Source organism: Echeneis naucrates, chromosome 24 (assembly GCF_900963305.1).
Source record: "Echeneis naucrates chromosome 24, fEcheNa1.1, whole genome shotgun sequence".
NCBI classification, from domain to species: domain Eukaryota; kingdom Metazoa; phylum Chordata; class Actinopteri; order Carangiformes; family Echeneidae; genus Echeneis; species Echeneis naucrates.
In genome coordinates, this window is record NC_042534.1 from 15,780,099 (window position 1) to 15,806,011 (window position 25,913).

Below are 25,913 nucleotides of genomic sequence, written 5' to 3' on the forward strand. Positions count from 1 at the left end.
ACACACACACACATTTCACTTTAATGTCAAGGTTTAACTGTCATCTTATCAGACAGAAGGGCTTTTCAGCTTTAAGTGGCTAAGAGATTCAACCTGTTCATGCTGTTAGCTCAGGAGTGGCTTTCATCTGGTCACTTCACCACGGAGGCCTGCTAATGCATTTTAATGTTATTTATTTAGTCTCATCTGTGCTTCTGAATATACTCTTCTGCAGATCCACTGACAGTTAGCTTTGGTTCAATCATGTATGGTCATATTCCTTTATATATTTATTTAAGTCCCCCAACTCCGAGGGAAAAAAGTCTAATAAACTACAACATAATGTTGTAGCAATGACCAGATGATGAGCTTTAAATAATCATGTTGACAGTGAAAAAAAAAAAATAAATAAATACATAAATATTGTAATCTTACACCCTTACTTTCTTTTCCTTATAGTGCTCTATGGCACTTAAATAAAAGAAGTTAAGTACTTTGGAAAGTGCAGTTCTAAATCGGTCTTGAACTTTTCAAACACAGCAAAGCCACATCTCATATTGTTTAGCTTAAATTAATTTCTGACAACATGCCCCACCTTCAAAGGTATATCGTGGCTCCTTTCATCGATCATTACAAAGAAAAACCCTAAAAAAGTGCCTTGTGGTACTCCATCTGTTCTTTAACTGTTTTACTATTGACCAGACCATTTTAAAGGTTTCATAACGCCCCACATCCACTACGATGAAATGAAATCTGAAATGGTATGTCATTGTCAGAGACTCTGCGCAACCTGGAGGTAAAGCCAACGCAACAGCAGGTTTTTCTATTGGTGTGATGACACATGATTGACTTTGACCTTTGCCAAAACTTACGATTAAAACACAATTTCTGGAATCTGCTGAAATGCAAATAACACTGAACTGAAATGATACTTCCAGTAGGAAAACCTGCACAGTCAATATGACTAGAAATGTTCTGTAATAACAATGCCATTCTATTCCATTCTAGAGCACACTGCGATCCCAAGTGTTATTTAAGCCTCCAGAGATAAGATGAAGGGCACAAGAATCCACTCAGAAGCCTTGGGGCTGTACTCAGATAAGATAATTGGATCTATAGAGTACCAACATCGGCACCACAAATGAACCATGGGATTGTGCCTGACTGAGGCCTGGAGGTATCTGTTTTTTTTTTTTTTTTTAGCATGTGGCTGAAAGACACCAGAAGCTGGAGGCTAACTCGTTAGCTCAAAAAATCAAAGCAGAGCTGAAATCTTCTTCAAAATCCCAGTCGTTTGGCTGAAGTCAGGTTGCAGGAGTCTGACATTACATTGTCCCAGTCTAGGTGACCTTCGACCCCTTTGATTAGCAATGTCATCCGTTTCATTATCTTATCATATTAGAGAGTTGTGTGATCATTAGTACATTGGTTCCTGAGCCATGGACAAAACATTTATTTTGTGACCTTTGAACTTGTATCACCAAAATATAACCAGCTCATCCTTGAGTTCAGCTAGTGAGGTGTGCCAAATGTAAAGAGGTTCTTTCAAATCATTACGGAGATGTCAAATTCAAATAACTGATGGACAGATGGCCAATCCATAATATGGATTACATGGGCACAGAGGCATAGATATTAATAGTCGTGCCAATGACACGTGGCCAGAGCAGGAATGGTAAGTGGACATGGGGAGTCACTGCAGTAACAGTAACCTAATGTTAAAAAGTATAGGGGCCCATGATTAACATTATCGGCAGTGACGAGACCGGCAACAGGAAGCTGTGCGCATTACGACGGGAAACAGAAAATTAGTTTCTTATAGTTATCTTTTGTCTCTGATTTATTATATAGCATTGCGACCATCTTGTGTGCGGGAATGTCACCTGTGAACAGGTTTTAATTTTCAACAACACCTGCAGCTCCCTTAGTGCTATTTATGCAGCATCAAAAATGCAACATGCAAACAAACACCAGCCAGATGTCATCAAGCACCCTATGAGTCTCATTGCCTGTTGTGTTCATTGGTTTCGATTCAGCACCGAAACACAAGTCGCTAGTAGATTCAGCTTGAGAAACTATCTAGAATAGAATATTTTTGAAAAATTTCTTCCGGTTCTTCCATGAGGTCGAGTGTCGACCACTCTGTTGTCATCCATTGCTCATCCATCGCTTTATGCCACTAGTTAGTCTTCAGCTAACGACTGATCAGGAAAATACTTACTGAAGTAATAAATCAAGTGAAAAGTAGGGACATTTTCCCATAGACTTCAATATAATCTGACCAGATGACTGTCCAAACCAACTACCGCCTTCCTTCTACCACAAGGCGTGCTGTGGGGGCACTGACGGTGTGATGCAATGAAAGAAAAGAAGCCCCATTTCCATTTAAATTCACTTGGAGACTCAGTCTCCAAGTTGCTCGTTAAATAAAAATCTGCTGAATAGTGATGACTTCTCAACGGGGGAGGGGGGCGCTGACGTATTGTGTATCAGTTTCCATTTCGCTTTTCAGTGTCCGCCCTGATGTGGCATTGATACAGTGATAGGGGTGTGTCTCAGTAGGAACCTCCCTCCCAAGAGGAGGGGTGGACATCTGCTGCCTCTGAGGTCCTGTCACATGAAATTACAGACCTAATCAAGTCCTCGCCATCTCCCTGGCCCTTCTCCACCTCCTCCGTCTGCATGTGAGCTTCTCTCTCCTCTACCTCGTCCCTCGGCACCTCAGTCTGTTCCCTGCTTCTTTGTCCTCCTACGTTTTTTTTTTTTTTTTTCTTTGTTCTTTTTCTCCTTGGCGTTTCCTTTTAGCACCCCATCCCCCATCACCTCCCCCTTTCCTCTCCTCTCTAGGTCACAAGGACTCGATCCAGCCTCCTGCTTATGAGTCTTACTTAAACTTTAGTTTCATCCCCCAGCCTGCAGCGGAGCTTGACCAAAGCCCCAGGGATCCAGTGACCTTAGTGCACAGGGCGGAAATGCAGGATATCTGTACTGTAAATAGACAAAGTGAAACCGACAAAAAGAGAGGAAGAAAAGCAGAGTGTAAAACAGAGACTGAGCTAACAGGGGTCTGCTGAATGTGGATCAAATCAGTAATGCTGAGTGTGGTTATTAACAATACGCAGACTGCATAAATAAAGCCTGCCGCTCGTCTTTTCCCTGCCTGCTACAGGAAAAAAGCAACAACTTCCCAGCTGAGTCCCCCATGCTGACAGACGAGATCAATTTCGGACAAGATCTGCATTGTGCGATCTAGTGCTGCGCCTTCCATTGCACATGCAAAAACAAGTTCCCCTCCCACACTGTTTTGCAGCGGCACCATGACTGTGTGCTGGGCTCTGCTGCTCTTGCTTTAAAGAAATGCAAACAAGTCATACGAGTGCAGCCAGATCCAGCGCTGTGGGCGCAGCTCTGCTTACACACGACAGCACAAGGCACACGGTTCAACTTACACTAAGTGGAATTTTATTCCATTGTCTTCTTGCACCATGCTGGCCAATATGTCTCCATTTTACTTTCCAAACATATCTGCTGCCACGAAGCATATGAACAAATCAACCAAATTCAGCCGTTTCAAAAAACGATTGTTTTTCAAGGGCACAGGGTCATTCGGGGGTTTATGATTTGAAATGAAAGAAAATGGATGTAGATTTCACAGCTTTATCTGTAAATAACATTGTTTTATATACCATGACCAGCCAACTGTTAGCATTTGAATTAAAGACATGACTCGACCCATCTAAAAATTGGTAGCGTTGCTGCCATTGGAGGGGTATCCTACCAACTAGAGTTGTTTGGTAAATCTTCTCTTCACATCTTTACTTTCCTGAACATCAGCTGTGCACATTAACTCAAACCCATGAATACTGATGATTTTATCGGCTCATGTTTTAGCATAAATCTTTCATAAATTTTAGTTTCATTTTGTGTTTACTCTGTTCCAACTCACTCTGACTAAGTCCTGTCTAAATGACCATTTTCAGCAAATTATGTGTTAGTATTATAATCAGTAACAGTGTTAGTATATCATAGTTGTGTAACAGTATTGAAACGTGACTTGAAACAAATCTATTTATTATTATTTCATCGTGAATTTTTCATCACACAACACTCTGGGATTCGAATATGAAGAAGTGGTATGATATGCGCTTTTATGGAGTTTATTATTAAATCCGCGCTGAAGATAAGTTCACATGAAACAGAACTGCCTATACAGCAGACACAGGGGCTGTTCTCGATGCAAAAATCACAGAGAAAACCAGGCCTCACAAAGAATGCGCCACGCAACTGCAGCAACACACAAAAAACACACATGCCGCGCTCTTTCTTTTGTAACAACAACAATGAGCCGCCGGCATCCCCGCTCAAGAAAAGCCTAACACACTTTCTGCTAATCCTGTCCCCAATCAACCCTCTGTGAGTATCCAGCCCTGATAAGCCCTTTAACTAACCACTGCACACACACATTCACAACACACTATGATGCTTGTACTCACCCATGGCAAAGAATGGGATCCCCAGCAGCGTAGAGTTGAATTTCCCATCTGATATAAAGAAGATCCCCGCCGCTGTCACGTTGGCGATGCAGATGGTCAGAACACCCAGGAGGCCCAGGAATGGCTTCCCCCTCAGGCAGTCTCGCATGGAGCTGGAAATGGTGGCGGCTAGGAGCACCAGAACCAGACTGACCAGCACCTCCCCCTTAGCCAGCACGCCTGTCTGGTGGAAATCCCGCCACAGGCTGAAGGAGGTGAGCGACTGAATGTGCAGCTGGTCAGTCCCGTGGGGCACCTCGGCTGTAGACAGCCGACTGACCAGGGCGCAGAACTCGTTCTCCCAGCGCTCTGCGATGGCATCCTGCACCACGGGGCCGTGGTTGCGGAGGTAGTAGGTGATCTGGACCGCGCGAGCAAACTTGACCTGCTGGTCTCGGCTGTTGGCCGAGAAGGACACGCCGCCAAGCTGGTGGCCGATGAAGGACACACGGCCATCCTGCAGGGGATTTAGAGACATCTGAGAGTAGCTCTTAAATATTCAAAATACACATTATTCAACCAGTTTTCAGCGCTGATGGCCACCCAGGTGTGTTTCCAAAGAAAGCGCATTCTTTGACATCAGTGCTGTATAACAAACTAAAACTTTCGGTCCACAGAGAGCAGTGCAGCAGCAGTTTTCTGCCTCATTTGCTCAAACGCTGAATCACTGTTAAACTTAAACTCCTATTACAGTTGTAGACAAAGCAGGTGATATATGGCAAACGTTGATGTGGAGCGCCACAGCAATGTTTGAATGAATCTAATTACACAGTGTATGCAAGATATCATACTGTCAAGAGTTTGAAGATAATGTAATTGCGAAACAAGAATTGTGCAAAGCAGCAGAAGAGTCATAAAACAGCTGGGACAATAAACATGGGCAGCATTGGCTTCTCAGGGAAAAATCAGAGCATCATACAGACACAAAGTTTTTGAAGACGGAATGTTTCATTCTTCAGATATTTAACCTTTTCTGTTTGGTCTATTTATAAAACTAAACCCTGTTTCCCCCACAGGCCACACTCAGGTCCATTAATGTAAGCAATGGTCCAGCTGCCTGATCCCCATTGGCAGTTACCATAGCAACCAAGGTCGAGCACAGGCCCTAAGAGATAGGACAAGACAGTGTCTCCAGCGAATTGCCGTAACACCCCATAACCACAACACCACTCAGGGTCCTGATTTACAGACATCCTCTCTGGGTAGGACAACTATGTCACGACTCCTACAATATTGTGGATTAACATGACGTGAACGGGATGTATTGTTCATCTCTACTCTCATTGGTGAAACAGAATATTGATGCGCTGTTATGGTTCATGGGAAACGACTACATATGTTGCAGGAGCTTTGAATTCTTTGGAAATATCTAACCAGGAATTATTGTAACTACTGGATAGCACATTAAAAACGGAAAATGGCGCTGTCTTAGTACATTCAGCACAAGATGCGTGATCCGGGGTGAGGGCTTGGGTTAGGTGGCTGTATCACAGGTCATATTATAGGTCAAAGGTCATACTCTGAGTGGTCGGGTCATGTGGGTGTGTGTATGTGTGATCTCAATATAGGGGCTCCACCTGCTTGTAACTACTGTGCCGACTTTTCCAAGTGACATGGTGCAAAATGACAGCGCTTCCATACAGTAATTAATCATCTATCTTTATAAAAGGTCGTTGTGATTTATGTTTAAAAACGCCAAACCTTAACTTTTAATGCAATCATCCAGATTCACTATGTTCGAACTATTCACTTCATTATAAAACACTGCAAGACCGAATAATTTCCATTTAATTTGGTAAGACATACACTCACACACACACACAAAAAAAAAACTTGTGATGCGAATTTAAACTCCTACATCACACTGTTTTGTTGCTGTATCAATGTCAACTCAATTTGCAACTTACTGTAGACGTGATTTATCGTGTTATGTATAAAATGGCTACAAATGGCTCCAATATGCTATTCCAGAGTGGAGACCTTGATATAAATCTCATGCTTCGAGCTAAATAAATCCCTGTGATTGTTTACGACAAATTTTGTAGGCAATTTGCTGCAGGGAGATGAAAAAAAACAAAAAAAAAACGATGTATTATTTTGCTCTGGAATTATGTAGGCAGCTGAACTGGTCATAATGAAAATTGCAACCTTCAAGTCATTACTGATTTCATCTGTAAGTCAGGAGCCAGGATTCCTGCATAGCCCTAATATGTCTTCTGCATTAACATATAAAGCCATATCCACACGTTATTTCCAACTCAGTCATTCAGATTTGCTATTTTATAACAGTCTACAAGTGTGTTTATGTAATGTAATCACTCAGGGAGCTGAGAAAGCTTTAGCTCTCATTTCACTTGTGTAATTGCACAAAGCTGAAATTAATCTACCAGATGGACTTCCCAACTTCACCAAAGCAATTCAGATAAATTTCAATAGTCACAACACACTTCTCTCTACATTTTTTTCATCACACACTGAGCCATGACTGTGCACACGACCGAAAACGTATGCTATACACTATAACACAGTGCACGATGTGACATTATCCGGGCAGCAAATTTTGCAAAAGTCTGGTTCAGCCTTCTAAAATGCTCAGAGTCTGTTTTCTCCTCTTGTTTGCAGCAGCCTTTAGAAAGACAAATGTTAATTCTCAGTGCCATTGCGTGTGGGAGAGAGAGAATGACAGTGCGAGAGTAGGTGTGGATGGGGCACCACACAACAGCAGGTATTTGTGGATGTGTGATGTCTGTGAGAGGTTGAGTGAAATGTGAAAAGGGGGGACGTGACACCTCTCCAGCTCTCCGTCAAAAGACGGATGTGGCTGGTGGAAGACATGTTTTCAGGTTTTTTTTTATCAAATTTTCAGGAATGCCAAAAAAAAAAAAAAAAAACACAAAAAAACAACTGAATTTATTGGACATGTTTGTGAAAGGCGCACACCTGTGCGTTTATGGTCTTCACGGTTCACACTGCATGTCATGACAAATGCCGAGCTGAGAAATCTAAGAAGCCATGTGTGGACCTCGGTAATAAAAGCGTGGCCACGCATTGATCAGGGTAAGGATATAAAACCATTTCTACAGCTTTGAGTGTTCCCAGGAGCAGTGGCCTTCATAATTATGTAATGAAAGTGTGGATCCAGGATTCTCCGTTGAGTTGGCTGTCTGACTAAACTGGCAAAAAGGGCCTTGTTCAGCTCGACAGTCCCCCCAACAGAACTTTGAGTCTTAGACATATAGGCTGTCTGTTTAGGATTTAAAGAGCAGGAAGACGCTAATTCAGTGAGACAAGAATTAAACTCTTAGCCTTTGTCTGTTTAACACCAGGAACTTGCCTCGCTAATACTATCCGTATGTTAAAACATTGTGCTGTTAGCATAATTTATTAACACCGACAGTCTGGTTCACTTGTTCTACATGTATGACTCATTGAAAACACACCTACTGGAGAAATATAATTAAAGAGCAGCAGGACATTAACTGCTAAACTGGTATGTAGATTTTGCCTCTTTTAATTTTGTCCCTCTCAATTGAGATTTTAAATCAGATTTTTGGAAGGATGATGCCTTTGATGAATATTACTCTGTTTTTTTGCCAGAAATGAAAAACTGGACATCACTACTTTGAAACAGTGATGGGCCAATCTTGAAGCGATGCTAGTTAAGATCAGTGAAAATATACTACAAGGTTTGTTGTTGTTTTTTTTTTTTTTATATATATATTTTCATTTTCAATTCAGACATCTTTGTAAACTTGTCATCTGACAGTCTATCTGTCCTTTGGGAAATATATCCTGACATATATACACATTAAGAGTTTAACTGTAGCATCTCTTTTTAATTGCTGGGTTGCCTTTTATCTGAGAGCATCTTAATATTGACTTCACTGGTTTCAGACCTACTATATATTTAACTATTTCTCTATTTATACAGAAAATTTTTCATTGACAGTTTAAATGTCATTTCAGGAGACACTATTGATTGTTCTCCATCTGCCAGCACACAAAAGCACCCCAGGGCAAGCCAATTATTGACATTTACATACATACCTAACCTCATCGGCTAATTTCTGTGCCGTGTCTGTTCTCCCATCCTGCAATCACATTGGTTTTACTGCAACCTTCAAAGTGCCACAGACCTCCCTCTGCATATCCACTGTTTTCCTGCAGCCTCAATGCGGCTGCTTCCACGTCCCGTTTTATGATTTATTAAAGAGAATGGGGGTATAAAACAAACATTGACCTTAGCTTGACATTGCCATGCAGCATACCACCCAAACTACTCAATAACTTAATTCAATCCAGCGCTCAATTTCACTGTCCTTTCCTGAATGGAACAAGAAGCTTGGGCTTGTCTAACACAATATTATTAGTGTAAGGATAAATTTAACACAGAAATGGCACACCTGTGTGTCTTTTTATATAAATCAATTCTGACCACTAGAGCGTACAAGACAGCCCAGGGAAGCCAAAGCAGTTCTTCCTTTTGCCCCATATTATCATAAAATAACAAGTTAATTATCTCATTATCATGAGATATCAAAGTCTTCTCTCGAGATAATGAGCTTTGACACTAAGTACCACACCATTTCATAGAGACAAATCGCAACCTTGTGTCCACTCACGTGATTAAAAACATTGAATTTTGCATAGCCTTTAACCTTTGAATCCCCTTTTCTTAGAATATCAATTTCTTTATACTACTTTAAAATATAAGATCACAATTTCAGCCTGTGGAACGAAATAGCTCATGATTTACAATGTGGTTTGTTTGTTGAGTCAGATAATTTTGGTGCAACAATGCTGACTTACATGCATTGCACTGTAAATGGCATTGACAGCAGGGGGTATGCCACTCTTTTCTGAGTCTTAGGGTTGAAATACCAAGTCAGAAAGATTGTAGATACCATGAACACGAGAATCAAACCGAATAAGGAGATGAGACCAATTCACTCTGCTGAACAGGCAAGAGCCCAAGTACGCTGTCCAATTCATGTTGCTGAAAAGAGTAAAGAGTCAAACGACACAGACTTCAATATCCGTACATAAAGCAGAAATCAGAATCAGAATTAAAATCACAATTACTTTGTTGATCCCCTGAAGGGGAATTGTCTGTCATTTGACAAGTGGCTAGATAAACTGTAAATAAAGATCATTTTGTCATATATTGGGCATCAGCTAAAGGTGATCTTGTGATAAAAAAGAATAAAAAAAAAAAACAAAAACAAAATGTAAAAACGTGGATATGAGCTTCCATGTTCATCTGTTTCCTTGGGGCAGCAGTCAATATCTGTATGATAAGGTGTGCCCTGGCTGTTTGCTGGGGAAGAGCTGAAATACTTTGCATTACACAAGCTTTCCTGTACATCTCATCTGTTGCCATGACGACTTTGAACAAACACTTGAACAAACAATCAACAAGCTCTGATTAATCTGTAATCGGCAGTGCGATCAAACTGCTAGTGATGCGAATGCAGCATAAACCACAGACTCAGAAGTTATAGCTATAACATAATGATTAAATGCATCTCACCATTGGATACATTCTCTTCAATATGCCAATTGTTCGTTCGTTTAGTCCCATTTGCTTTAACTTTTTTGTAGTATTCTTTCATGCATTTTTACTCTTGTAATACCTGACAGCTTTGGAAGATTACGCAACTGGCACGACAGAAGTCAAAGCAAAACAAAAAATATATTTTAAGCATTTTCTCCTGGGAACAGAGCTAACACAGCTGAGAAAAAGTAGGACTTTTTAAGAAGACTCCCTCTGTATAACAAGGACTGAAATAAAATCCCGGTTGTGACATCAAGGAGCAGGATGAGGCATAAGAAGCCAGGCAAAGAATTAGCTCAGGCAGCTCACTAGACAGAGAGAATAAGTATTCATGAACATGGAGAGTGCAGAAAACCTGATACATAGTGAGGAGAGCAGGAAAGGGAGAGGGTCACGTCAGCCTTCAAGGGAGTAGAGGTGTCCTTCATGTTGCAGGTGAGTTGATGAATTTGGATGTGCACGCAAATAGCACTGATAAAAACACACAGGAACAACTTAGAATGTGAAAACGTAAAGAATGGCCAGACAACGTGCTACGTGACAAGGCTTTGCATGTCTAATGTTGGCTGTCAAAGACAGAGCTGTTCTATTTAAAACTACTTATGTCAACGCACAAAGTCACTCACACAAAATAAAAAGTAAAAAGGCTGTCATGAAGAAAAGAGGTAACAGGATGTCCATATCCAGGATAACTGAAGCGCCACAGAGTGGACAAAAGGGTCCACAGGACTGGACCACATACTCAGAGACAAAGGAGATTGGTATTTAGTTTAAAAAATAATAAAAAAGCCTTAGTTTGTCAGTACTCAACTTAATAAGCTAAGGTTTGACCTTCATATACTTTTGCATTCACTTTGACAGTATTTTATATTTAAGTTTTATCTGAGCAAGAAATGACTTTTAAAATGATTCAACAAGTGCTGTTAAGTGGAAAGTGACTGTAGCAGAGGCCATCCACCCCAATGGACTTTAAAAGCAGCAGAGACTGTAATTCCCACCAAGTTTCTATCTCGTAAGAGCCAATGAAAGAATCATTCTGCTCAATCGACCTCTGACTGAGATAACTCAATCAGCTGAGAAGCCACAAGTTCCAAGTGAAAGGACCACTTCAAGTCCACCCGCAATGGACTGAGCTGAGCAATGCTGCAAAAATGGGGAGTGGACTCTGCTCTGCTGCTGGCTATCATAAGAGCGCATGTAGGACAAAGCTGGACAAGCCGTCATCCTCGCAGCTTCCCATTATCTACTGACTCAAATGAATCCGAACTAAAGCTCAGTTCATTTCGTTCAACAATTCCATAAATATTTTCGTTGATCTGAACCTCTCTGATAATAATCATCAAAGTATCGTTTGATGAATTGCTCAAAGACATTAAGCTACAAATAAATACCCTCAACTTTCACACAGTTGTGATCTTGTGTATAAAGTACTGTTTATACTTTGGTGGAGGATTTTGTATGCAAGGCTGGACTGAATGATGGGTTTGTGTCTTTGCTGTCCAATGAAGGTGGCGCCCTGATTTTCAACAAAAGCACATTTGAATGCAGGAACAGCAGTCACACTATCAAGCATAGGCCAACAGTATGAATGCATTTGATTAGGACAACTTTCTGTCAACAAAATACTAAGTACCAGTGCCATGTAGTGACATTTGCAGATGAGCAAGTAAAAAGCAAGGGGTCAACCGTGTATCCTTGTATTACGCTAATGCCAAAAACATGAATCAGTCGCTAAAAAAAAGAAAAAAAAAATCATGACAGGAAAAGTGTGTCTCTTAAATTAGGGCTCTGTCCTGTTTCATGATTTCTGCCCTGCCTGTCATTCCTCTGCTGATAATCCCTCTCTTCCATCTTGCTGATTTCTCACCTTTCTCCTTCCTGTCTGACGATGTTCTGGGATTATTCTTCTCCAATTACACTAAACATACCAGATGTGGAAACTTCGGTGGTCATTTTTTACCGCTAACTGATGACGACACCTGGCCAATGTTTCTGGGCTCATGTTGTGGAGCCCACAGTGCTTGTGGCTGAGATGCGGGATCTCACAGTGCATCGGAGGACTACGTTCGCAGCTAAACTGATAAAAATCCTAACTAACTTTTAATTCTCTGCTCAGGCTGCCCGTATTACCATTCTGTCTCTCTCACCTGCACAAGCTGCTCTCCTCCTATAACAATACTCTGATATACTGCACAATTCACACAGAGATGATAAGTGTCATTTTTAGTTTTTCGACGTGCAGGGTTGGTCTCAGAACATGCATATAAGGCTGAAATATCATAACTGGACTTAGAATGGAGGATGAGCCAAGGACAGCTCGTCTTGTAGACTTTGGCTGTAGCCAATCACCTGTAAAGAGTCCCAAGATTATCTTGGATGGACAAACAGGTCATTTCAACTCCCCTTCCTCACCACTTGCAAAACTCCAGCCTTTGTCAGCAGGACACTGTCACACCCACAGAAATCTGAGGAACACAGCAGCTGAGGTGCAAACCGGTTTTGTTGGATAGTGTCCCGCTGCTGCCACAAGAGGGTGGTAAGTTACACAATCAATGCAAATGGCATCTGGTTTTTTAAGGGCTTTTAAGGACGCGTACTTTATCCCCAGAACTCAACACAAACTAAACTATTTTTGCGGTGGGGCGGCAACAGAGGCGTCAAGAGAGGTGAACCTGCGCTTTATCAATCAGAGGCTCATTTTGAGAAATGTTGTTTGCTGCAAAATAGTACATTCGGTGGATGACCCGATTCCTCTTTATTTCAGATAGTGATCAGGTAATTCTAACTGCCAGATTCTCTATCAGTAAAGACACTAATGTCCCCCCACCACCACCCTCGTTTGCGTTAAACTTTCTGTCGATCGTCTGGACTCGAGCATGAGTCGTGTATTTCTGAGTTTATTATTATGACACAGCAGAGCAACAACATATAACGTGACTGCCCCCGGTGTTCCGGGCAAACCTCGTATATCTCGTAAATGTCAACTTTGGAGAGAAACGCAGGCATCGGGATGATGAATGGCCCCTCGCCGCTGCGCTCGGACGCTTGATGCAGCGTGGAGGGCTCACGCTGCTGTGGCGGCGCTGGAGCAACCTGCCGGGCTCCTGATACGCTGAATATGTGCTTGTGACAGTTTGAGCATGCAGTAATCAATATCCAGTGGCATGTACCTCGCAATCAGTTTGAGCAGTGTTGAATAAACTGCCATGTGCAGTGATGCCTTTGCAGTTCTCCCTCGGAGCTGTGCAGCGCAGTGGTCTACAGTATGGCTCCCCTAGGCCATACAATGGAGAAGTGAAACACTTTATTCCCCCCCCCAAAAAAAAAAAAAAAAAAAGCACACATCATGCAGTTGGTGCAAAATAAAGCCACAATAAAGCCACTCTGATTATTTGGTTTAATCTGTATAAAGGTAAGTATTTCAAATAGTGCATGTATGCAACAGATTTTACACTTCAGAAGCCTCACATTCTCACAATCTGACTAAGAGCACCAGGCTCCATCTGCAGAGCAGCTGATGCATTGAGCAGGCCCACATGTCTGGCTGCATGAAGCCAATCTTCATGTTTCCTTGTGTATGCAGAGGCTTGTGCTGTCAGTTCTAACTGAGGAAGAGACAGGCAAGCGGGGTGCCCGAGTTTATTACAGTAGGTACTCTAGCAATGTCATTCTAAAGCATGTGCTGCCAGGGCAAAGCCAGAGGGAGACACTGCATCAAAAAAAAAAAAAAAAAGGGGAGAGAGAGAGAGGGGAGGATATCCCTTTGGATGTGTGTGATGTGCGTGTGTGCGACTGTGATTGTGAACGTGTATGGAGAAGGAGAGCACAGCAGTGGGAGGTTTGAGGGGGGGGGGGGGGGGGCGAGGACTACATGCAACCAATCAATTCACCTGCACCAACAAGGAAGGGTGAAAAACTGCAAACCTGCTGTCTGTGTTATGTAGAGGGTTCCCTCGCTGGCTGATAATATGTAGCAATCTCACATCTAGCAGCCTCGCATCACAGCCGGAGAGAACACAAAGAATACAAAGCCCACTGTGTTCATTCAGAAACTATGGCAAGCTCCAAAAGGCCAGCCAGCTCCGGCTGTTCACATGCCGACTGCTGCTACTGCTGCTGCTGTGCCGCTGCTGCACTGACACCGGGCTCCGATGGAGAGGTTTCTGGGGCTTGGATAGTGTTGCACAGGCCCGCTTGGCATGCATTTAAAGAGGAGCTGCAGTGTGGTATTGGAAAATGAAATGAAGATAACAGATACAGAAACACAAATCTCACCTTTAATGTTGTGTTTGGATAGCTCACGGGCACCTTGTGGAAAGTGCTGTTGGAGAGCACAGCCTGCCTGATATCTTCGAAGATGGTGATGATATCATCCAACAGGCAGCGCTTGTCTCTGTGGCTCAGGACGCAGAGGTGCGCGAAGGTGTAATTGAATCCCTTGTAATTAACGCGTAAATCCAGCACCTGCTTGTGGACCTGCAGGACCTGGTCCGCCAGCTCCAGGATGTTTCCCCCGGACTTGGCGAGCAGGATCAGCCTGCCATATCTGCCCGGGGTGTGCAAATCCGAGTACAGCTTGTGCTTCGACTGGTCGATGGGAAACAGGCTGTTGGCGAGACTCCGCTCGATCTTGGCCAGGCTGTGAGTCGGGGCGACCAGCACCTCCAGGTCCGTCTCCGGTTTGAAGCGGCTCAGAACGGTAGATCCAAAAATGATGGTGAGGACCGCGGGGACGGTGAGGAAGAAAACGGGGTGCCTGCTAACGAATAAGCCCAGCCAGTAGAACGAAGCCTTGAGCCCTCTGTGTATCACTTGCCGCAGCATCCTCCACAAAATCCAGCTTGCAGATGCCCCGTTTCCTCCGATGAAGCACATGTGACATCAGACTCCGTTCCCCGGCTTAGTCCAATTCGTAAAGAGAATTACACCGTGCACACACACACACACACACACACATACACACACACACACACACACACACACACACACACACACACACACACACACACACACACACACGCACGCACGCACACACACACGAGCGCGCCACAACACCTGGAAAAACAGCACTGCAGCAATTCGCGGCGAGACTGACGGACACACACACTCACTCACTCACGCACACCCACTCACACACACACACACACACACACACACACACACACACACACACAGAAGAAGGCAGACAGTCAGAGGATCATCGTGCTTTGTCGGCCGATCGGGACGAGTGCGCGTCGTCTGAGCTGGAGCATTGCCGTCTCCGTGTGATGGAGAAAAAAGCCCCGGGTGTCCTCCTCCGCTGCACCGGCTGCAGCGGCGGCGGCGGCAGCGAGCAGCGGTGACGGCGCGATGTGCATGTGTGCGCTCCTCCTCTCCGTCTGCCGCCCGCCTCGGCTCTCACAGCGGCCGTGGCGCCTGATTTATGTACTTCACTGTAACCATGTGGCGGGGGTTGAAGAGGAGGAGAGGTAGGTGGGGTGGTGTGTGTGTGTGTGTGTGTGTGTGTGTGTGTGTGTGGCTGGTTATTTTCGGAACAGCGGAGGCAACAGGCGAGATGAGAGTTGTAAGGATGCTCCTGCAGGTGGCCGAATGACCAAAAAAGAAAAGATATGAGTCAGTGTCGGCTTCATGAATGGGGAAAACCCGCCTGATTTATGACAAGCCGGTCAGACAACACACAGCTTTATTGGCTCTAAATGGCCTCTCCAAGGACACATGCACCCCTAAAGCACTGCTGTTCACCAAATACACAGTTTAAATGTGCTATATTGTCTAAAGAGTGCAGAGTAGAAGTAGATTGAAGCTTATAGAGGATTTCTAACTCCTGGGCTTATTCTTCTCTTCAAAATGTTAGATGGCAGAAGTTATGATGGTTGACCTCCACGATGAAGGAGGGTTTTAAAAGCATTGACATCAAGCATGATGCCCACGGTTATAAATTATTAGATCTGACCTTAATGCTTCTTAATTAGTACTGTTAGAGAGGTACCGAATGATCAGCAGCAGTTCTGACAACAGCTTTTGCCATGATATCAGGCCATCAGTGCTGCTGAGACACCCTGAGATCTGACACAGCTCGAATAGACGAGAATCCCCCTTCACCAACCGAGGTTGTGCTTCCTGTGGCTCGAAGGAGCTATTTGTGAGATTTGTGAGTGCTACATAGTCACCATTAGCATTGACGATTGTTTGATTAAGAGCTTTGACAAAAGCTTCAGCTGTCGTTGAATTTAGAAGACAAATGTGTTGTAATATGTCCGCCAAGCAGCCCAGTGCCTCGGTATCAGACAGGATTTGATAGTTACCACGCTAACTTCAGTGCAGGGGGTTGTAGCCCTTGGGGGGATGAAATAATTAAGTTTGATGGTGACATTTGCATTGTTTCTTCTGGACTGATGAGTAAAATGCTGTTTTGTTTTGGTTTTTTTTAATCCAATGAACGCATTGGTCAGAAAATTGCAACCCAAAAATATTTTCATCATCATAATACATTTATCCATTCATTCGTCTTCTACCGCTTATCCTTTTCCAGATTGCGGGGGGTTGCTGGAGCCAATCCCAGCTCACACTGGCCAAGGGCAGGGTGCACCCTGGAGAGGTCGCCAGTCCATCACAGGCATCATAATGTGATAGACAAAAAGAAAAGAAAGTTGGTGCATTTGAAAAGCTGAAGCCCGGCTCTTATCCCATTTTTTATTCTGTTGGTCAACTATTTCATTTACTGCCTAACCCTTTTAGGTCTCCTTAAAACCCTGCACCACAGTTGCTATGAATCGAAGCAGGAGCTTCCTCACAGTTGTCAGGTAAATTCAGGATTGGATGAACCTGTTTTGGGGGCCAGCAAAGGGGCAAAAAAATTGCTTTGGACACCTATTTAGGACCTTCAATATACTATCAGGCTCAGCCTAAGCCTAACAGTATTGTTAACTAACAGCACTGCATGTGATGTTCGGATTGTTTAAACTAAAATTACTATGAATATCAATCATGTAAATATAATAAGAATGATATATTCAAAGTAGGAAAGTGTTGTAGATTTTGTGTTGTTCTGTCATGAAAAAAGAGTAGAATGGTCTGTGAAGCAGATCCCAAAAGATACTCAGAATTTTATTTCACAGAACAGCTCTTTAATAACGGCACAACACAACTTTTGTAACGCCTTTTTTTTTCCTATCGGACTCATTCAGAGCCACAAAGTACCACATATTTCATCGTTGAAGGCTAGTGCAGTTAATTTAAAAAAAAAAAAAAAAAGTTTTCAGCAAGGCCTATGTATATATATATATATACCAAGCTACGAACAAATCTACAAACAAAACAGAAATATTTGTCATAAATTTTGCTAATAACATTATTTTATGCAAAATACATAATTCAGTCAGCCAGTCCAATCATATAACTGCCTCAAGCTTGTTGACTAGTCGCGGAGAAAAGGATTAAACCTTGTCCTGGTCGAAAATCTTTTAGTGAGCATCTCATCACTGGAAAATCCATTACAGCCCAGGATCAGGATTAACTCATGCTTGTTACATGGTAAATACAATTTGTATACTCTTGGGTTTAGAGTGGTAATCATCATTGAACCCCCCCCCCCCCCCCCCCATCATCCAAATCTGCATACAAAAGAAGGCACTGAAGAATCCCCCGAACTGTGATCTCATTGTGCGAGTATTGCCGTTGTTGTTGACCCATAAGTTAATATTGCCCCAGTGGAGCCTGATTTAACAGGCAGCACCTTTTATGACTGGAGAAAAAGCAATGAAGTAGTCTAGAAAGTGGGGCATGTGCAGTCACTACCTTTGCACTTGAATAATTTCTTGACATGAGTAAAACCTCATTCCCCATTCAGCAGATTCAGCAGCCTTATGTCCTATTTCCTTTTTTTGCTCCCTCGATTGTCAGTGCACTTCAGATGAACCTGCCAGTGTTAATTACAAAGCTGTGACCCTGGGAATCAAACCCATGCAAAATGCATGCCTGTGAACTTCAGTTATTTCAAATTACTAGCATTTTGGCTAGTAACACCCCCCCCCCCCCCAAAAAAAAAAAAAAAAAAAAATCCCTTCAGTCTGTACTCCGACCTCCCTTGCTGAGAACTTTAGATAAAGAACCCTCTATTGTGGAACACTATCAGTAGCCTTTGCAAAAGGCCTTTATCTAACACAAAACATTGGTATCATGGAGCTCATGGTTGGTTCAGTACATTCTGTGGCACAGAGAGCCAGAAATGGGGCATTTTAAAGCAGACTGGTATCTTTGTTATCCTCTGAGTGACGATTATTTCCATTTCAGTGCCATAGCAGTCAGTGTCACACCATGATATATCCAATTTCATGATTCAGCATGCCACATGTCCTGCTATAGCACGAATCCTCATCTGTCGGCGCAGTTTGTAGCAACGTGAATACTTTATACATTTTGGCTGAAGTGGGTGAAAAAATACCATGCACTCATTCTATTTTTTCCACAACAATGAATCTTCCCCTCTGGTAGGACTTGACTCAAGGCCACACAGTGACCACAGTCCATTTAGCCTCTGATTGGATGCCAAGTGTCTCCTTTCAGAAACCAAAGTGTGTGGTCAATGATGGACTGGTTGCCAGTGACAACCGGGTAGCAGAATGACGGCGTGTAAACCATTGTGTACATAAAGCATTTTTCACTGTAACTGATAGTTGATGTTATCTTCAGGTGACTGTACATAAATTTTACATGCCCCTGGTTTCATGCCAAACCAATGTCATCTAAATACAGAGGCTGGCTGCCAAGAATCTCAACGTAAACTACAGCGGTTCCACCCGAAATATGGTCAAGACTCTGACTGATGATCAAGAATTTATTGAAAATCCAAGGATAAATGTAAGAGCTAAGACAATACAAAAGCACAAACAAAAAATAAACTGTTCATTTCCCATATTTTCTGTGCAGTAACAATATAACATTGTCTTCCAAGAAGCGTAAATCTACATACTGAAAATAGAACATTCAAACTGTACTGTATAGCCTTCTAAACATGACTTGGCCTATTCAGAAATACTATAATATGTCAATTACTTTCCCTTGTAATGAAATAAAGCAGTAATGCATTTTTAATCTCAATATGCAATGCACGTTTTGGCCCTCAGGATATATGGACCTTGATATGAGATGTGCCTTTTTATTATTCATATGCCCTTAGCGCCATGTTGCAAATAGCATTTGTTTTAGCACGTTTTATGCAATGAACATCCTTCACAACACCGTAAACAGAAACAAATCCTGTTTCCTCCATCTTTAGCAGTAGCATTTAGCAACCAACTCATTCTTTTTTATTTATTGACTTATTATTTTTTTTTAGGATCTTTATTGTCATTGTACACACCCTGAGGCCAGTGCACACGCAATAAAATTACATTTACACTCCGAGATAACCAGACAACCACACACACCCATATCATGCAAACATGTGAACATGTGAAGAGGTTTCAGAGTGAAGGCGTCGCCATTGCTCAGTGTACCTGGAGCAGTTTTTCGGCGGACCGTGCCATATTCAAAGACACCTCGGTAGTGGCCTGGAGGTGGACTGGCACCTCTCCATCCATCAGTCCACATTTTCCTTTGTCCAAGCTGGGACATGAAACGGTGACCCTTCGGTTCCCAAGCCAACCCACTGAGCCACTGCCGTCCCCATTCAGTCATCTTCTACTGCTTATTTGTTCCTGCGTTGCGGGGTTGCTGGAGCCAATCCCAGCTCACTCTCACCTACAGGCAATTTAGAGTCACCAATTAACCTAAATATGCATGCCTTTGGATGGTTGGAGGAAATCAGAGTAGCTGGAGGAAACCCACGCAAGCACGGGGAGAACACGAACCGAACCTGCGACTTTCTTGTTGTGATTCTTGGTGTGTTTTTGTGATTGAGGACCCTTACTGACAGGCGTTACATATTATGTGTTTAGAGGAATTGAGAGTTGGAGGAGCATTCAAGTGATGATTTGTTCCAGATGAGTGGGAATTAAAAACTCATTGCTGCTGCCTCATTTACAAGCCCTTCAATTCTCAATATAGTCTTTCTGTAATAGCTTTAATGGCTTTATGGTCTTTAACTTCAGCAAACAAAGGTGACCACCTAAAACAACTGTTTCAAGAGTTCAGCTATGTTCAACAATGAAAACAACTGCCAAATCAACTCCTAAACTGCAATGATAATCAACTTACATATTAATATCAAGTATATTCACGCCCAGCGCTGATATAGGCTGAAAACCACTGAGTGCCTTCAAGCTCAGACCATCTCCAGCTGCTCATTATTGTTTTTAGTTTACGTTTATCCATCTTTTATTCATGCATCCAAATTTCCCTGAAATTGTGTCACTCCATAAAGAGTTTGGTCTAGACCTGCTCCAGACCTCCGTAAAGTGCCTTGATGTGACTTTGTCATGATTTGGTGCTATATAAATAACTTTGATTTGATTTGCTGTCGTGCTTTTCTATCTGAGTGGTTGTTTCTCGCATGCTTGTGCTGTTCTGTAATCCTGCAGGGTGCTCCAGAAGCTCCAGTGTCACCCTCACTGCTAATCACAGCCATTCATCAGCCCCTCCACAAGGCACAAAGACACACACGCACACACAGTGCAGTACACTTGACAAGGATGATCGTATGCAACAGCGAGCATGGAAACACACTGCCTGTTACTGCTCAACTAACTTTTAACGGCTAAGACTGACTCCGCATTGTAAAGTCCAAAGTGAAGACTCCTTCCCGTCCTTGCACACACTGTATTGTAGATTTAATTGTGAAAGGATTAAGTTCAGTTTAGATCATTCATTAGGGTCCTAACGCTGAAGAGAATGAGCTTGAAAACTGAAGCTTGGCACGTTGATAGGAAATCACATGCAGCAGCTGCCCAAGACATCCGTATTGGCAACATGGCGGTGCTGTAATGAAGGGTTGATCAAGTTCTTTTCAACCAGTCATGCCCCTCACTATCCAATGGACTTTTTTGACACACAGCTCAATGAACTATACAAAGAATCTTCTTGGGCTATAAAGTCTGCCTAGATATAGGATTAGAGTTAGGGTCTTATTTTTTCCTCTAGCCCTGTAAAAATACAGAGGCCACACAATCAGACTGTAATAGAAAACAAACATAATGTAGCGGAGCAGCAATATAAGAGCCCTGCTGAATAGCTTATCAAGGCTTTAATAAAAGAAGAACATGACAGGGGGCTTTTTGGATTTTCATATTTTCAAGGATCATGTTTGCTGTAAAACATGACTAATGCTTTTAAATTGTCCTGTTTTGAAAATGATTTGTCACCCAACCTACATGAGGGGAACCACTGCACTACAAACATGAAGGTATAATAAAATCCTGTTCAGAAATACATTGATTGTGATGTGTAGTCAGACAACAACAGCAGCAAAAAACAAACAACACAAATGTCAGTGATGCAGCCTTTTCAGTTACATCACTGCCTGTGCATCACACAGTCATTCACTGTGTTACTTCGTATTTTCTGCTTTTTAAAAAAGGCTTTGGGATTTTCTTTTACTCACCATTTATTCACACTGACAGAGAAAAAAAATGTTGAAATAAGTTATTAAATCACAAACTGAAATGTCTCTTTTACTAAAGTTTACAGATCATTAACGCTGCTCTTTGTAGAAACTGTTTCGGCAGACTCAATTGACCTTTGAATCTTAACGAGTTCTGCTCAGGTGACCAAACCAAAATCTTCCTGGCCAAAGCTCTTCCTGTTTGGTAATTGCCAGTGCAATTACCAAAAAAGCAAGAGTGAATTAGACCTTTTTCTTTTACAGGCCAGTCTCATACAAAAATACCTCATACTGAAGAAGTTGTAGAGACTGGACTGAACCCATTCTAACTGAATATTCCTGAATAGATATATAAATATATAAATTTCTGTAATGGACACTAAGTACAAACATATGCCTATCAAAAATTTAATTTATCCATAGCAAGTGAAAAAATTGTAATGACCTTTGTGTAAATGTGTCATTGTGTCCTTTGTACGCAATGACACAACCTGATGGCTCAGATGTGAAAGCAGGCTATGATTTGCCGTTCTGTCAGTGTAACAACGTTGAAGCCAGCTGAGCTGAGAGGGGCCTCTGTCTCGCTGCTACCTTTAACAGGTCGGACTTACTTTTCTCCAGTTTGACGATACAAAATTCTGCCAATATGTTAGAAACAGCCCACTGCAACAACTGCAATAACAGACACAGAGAAGAAATTACCTCAGGCTGCGCTGCAGGAGCTTCCTGACTCTCTCCTCATTAGGAGATTGCAGGTCCGCATCTGGTTTTGTTTTCATCTGGGTCCATGTGAGCAGCCGCTCAAGTGCTCTCAGGAGTCTGGAGGTACATGCCTTCTGCAGGGTGGGTGACATCACCATGTATCTCCTTCATTGACCTAACTGGTTGGGATGTGACTCATTAGAACATGTAATCCAACAGATTAAATAGTCTCAAGTGTCGCTGGAAATTTTGAAGAGGTGAACAAAGGGGTTGCAAACCAATGAAGACATGGACATTTTAAACGTAGCTTGCTGCCAGAATTTGGGTACATGGTGGTATATGTAAAGGCTGAGTAAGGTGGGTTTTCAGACCTGCAGATGTTTACAAGGTGCAATCAAACTATGTGGAGATCTGATTTGCTCACAGCTGAGTCGGTAGCACACGTCCTGATACGTCCTGCCGATTGTTATGGCTGTCTTTGAGGTAATGCTATAGCTCCTGCTTGGCTTAAAGGCTGTACTACCCCTCAGGATGTTCTGGAGGGTGATGTGAAGTCAGTGGTGGATGCATCTTTGTGGGTTTGCCTACATTTGTTTGGCCTCTCTAATGTCAATGTTATAGGCTGTTTCTCTGTGATACACATGCTGTGTACAGCTGAACTCTCTCACCAGCTGCATTAGTGGGATCAGCAACACCATGGTGGTCCTGACCAGTCCATCTCTCCCACCTGCTGGTGAGCATTGGACTGTTGCTTTCAGGCAGTGGGTTAGATGAGATCACATTAAACATGACACATCTTAGATAGCTAGCTTGGTTTAGACTGTAAATAGCTTGCCTCGTTCTTTACGGCCTAAATATACAAAACTCAGTTTTGTTTCCATTTGTATCATATTAAGTATTTATTATATTAACTTACCATTCGCTTTGTCCTATGTTAGCAATTCCCAGTCACAAGACACAGGTACTGGCTGTATCTTCTGGAGGACTGGTATGAGTTGATGAGATTTTCTTACCTAGATTTCCACTCTCAGGCAGATTCATTTTGTTTGGTACAACTTGCTAGGTCGCGATGATTTTTATATCCGTCTTTGTGGTGAATTTAACGACACTGTCAATTGCTTTTGCATTACAAAACACAAACATCTGATTTCTTTGCTGAAATCCATAGAAAATAGGTCCGCCTCTCTAAAAATAGCTTTCAATAAGCACACGCAACATCAGAGAGGCGTCACTCTGATCCCAAAAATATCTGCATATAATGAGGCATTTTGTCTCTATTCCTGTCTCTGCTCCATCGCTAACATTCAGGAACAGTTTCAGCCAATGACGGCGTCCTTCTTCTTTCATTGCTGCACATTTCAAACCTGCTGAACCCATCCACTGCAACACCACATGGTGTGTATAGCGGGTGCTGTCGATGTTTTATGGCTTGATTGATAAATTCACTAGCTCCTGAAATACACACACACTCACAAAGAGAGAGACACTGACTCCACCTAATTATGTCAAGAACAAAAACAAAGGCCTTTGTGACTGGAATCATGCTCTTAGTCACTTCAGCTTCTCCTCTAATGACCATTAATCTTTACAGAAAGACATCTTCAACCGGTTTTAGCTAAATTTAGCAGCCTCTTGGGTTATTCATTCTTCAGAAATCTTAATAAGAAGAAACTTTTTCCATCTGCCTATTAATTTGACTTAGTGAGAGAAAAAGTCTTCGGCTTTTGCTTAATGAGTATTGTCACTGATTGATTCTTCTTGCTCCTCCGCAGACGAGACCCTAATGAGTCCTCTACTGTTCATACTAAGCCCACTTAACCCAAATTGGGTGTCATTAACAACAAAGCCACCATTTAAGATCATTTTTGGTTTGTGACACAAATACTTGTGTTTTCATAAGGTAGGCATTTATTTACTGGGGTCCTCATTACCTGATACAGCACCAACTGTCATTGGAGTCCATTCTTGCAAAAACGATTTCAAATAAAAGAAAGTGTAAAAAGGAGCAAGCAAATGACAACAAAATAACAATAATATAAAGTCAGGCAATGTGATAAAGCGAAAATCATTGCAGATACAGTGACGGTCAACTAGACCACATCCAATGTTCATTGTCTCCTCTACTTTAGTCCTCCTGCTCTCCATGCTTTCTCTCCACACTGCTGCTTGTTTGGTCTTGCTGAGCATTTCGCTTCAAACTGAACTGCCCATTTGTTCAATAAAACTTGCTTCTTGCTAAAACATTGAGGGGGAAAAAAAAAACCCATTCTGTCCACACTCAAATTTTCAGCCATGAAAAACCTTAACAAAAAGGTTAGACTCAGATCAATGGTTTTTATTCAACACAGCATTTGCAAATTGGCTCACACTAATGCAGAGATTAAAGGTCCCCACTAAACGAGAGCCTCAAAATGAGAATAACCCAGTTTCCTGTGCTACAAGGATGTGGAAATATCCGAGTGTGCCGTACGCAGTTGGTGATTTCTGGCAGCACCAGCAGGCCAGTGACTTCTCAGGAGTTAAAACCTGCATGTATCAGATTCAGGTAGAGGACTCAACACAAGGCGGGAAGTCCAGGTCTTTTATATGGAAATGGTCGATACATGGCAAGGCAGTCAGAAAAGCCAGATGCCTCTAAAAAACGCTTGGCAAAACTCAGCAGTCAAAAACACAGGGAGGCCACACACCAAAGGCTGCTTAGAAAACTCACTGAAAGGACATGGGGCACTTCAACAAAGACGTTCTGGCAACAAGAGGAGGGAAAAGGGGGAGTATATATACACATGAGGCCAGGGAGAGGCCACAACACAGGTGCAATACTCACAGAGGCAGGTAAAGAACAAAGGGAGGGGATACATCTGGCACCAACACAAGGGAAGACAAGACTATCAAAGTGAAGCACGAATCAAAAAAAGACAAACAGACACAACTTAACTTATCCAGTAATGACAGCATGATATGCAGGATATGAACGTACAAACATTTTTGCAACAGCTGAAGCCTGTCCAGCTTTAATTGGAACAGTTACAAAGAGGTTTAAACAATATTGCATGAGCATGCACGCATGAATTACGTTTTCCCATGACAGGATGTTGAATCTAGGTCGACTGTATTTACACCCTCTTGCATTGAAAAAGAGATGAAACTAGAGACTGAGATCATAAACTCATTACTGAGCTAATTAATCAAGCGAGAAGTTGGGACATTTTCCCATAGATTTCAATACAATCTGCCTTTATAATAGTAATAATAAATTTTGTTTTTAAAAGCATTTCTACAAGTGCTCAAAGCTGCTGTACATATAAAAAAAAAAAAAAAATTATTAAAAAGATATAGCCTATACATATAAAATAGAGCTAAAATAAAATAGGTGAGCCTCTGAAAACAGCAGTTAAAACGTTGGTCCCAAAGTCATAAGTCAAAAAGCCAATTTAAAAAGGTGGGTTTTGAATGTTGGGAGTGTGGGTGTGTGCACTCCCTTATGAATTTGGGGAGTGAGTTCCAGAGGGAGGGGGCAGCAACGGAAAAGGACTTAACTAATGGAATCGCTTTCAGTGGTCATTATAGAGAACCTAGCAAAGACGATTCCAAATCCAAATCATAACAA

The 25,913-nt window shown here is 42.3% G+C and overlaps 1 protein-coding gene across 1 annotated transcript in view; it reads right to left on the reverse strand.

The window, feature by feature from the left end:
* The window catches only part of ptchd4 (patched domain containing 4), a 29,742-nt gene extending 14,802 nt beyond the window's left edge, over window positions 1–14,940 (reverse strand). The window contains exons 1-2 of the mRNA XM_029496982.1: window positions 14,515–14,940; window positions 4,473–4,968 (exon numbers count right to left, since the gene is read on the reverse strand). Coding sequence (XP_029352842.1) covers window positions 4,473–4,968; window positions 14,515–14,940 — 922 coding nt within the window. The remainder of the gene's footprint in view (window positions 1–4,472; window positions 4,969–14,514) is intronic.
* Window positions 14,941–25,913: the final 10,973 nt, after the last annotated feature.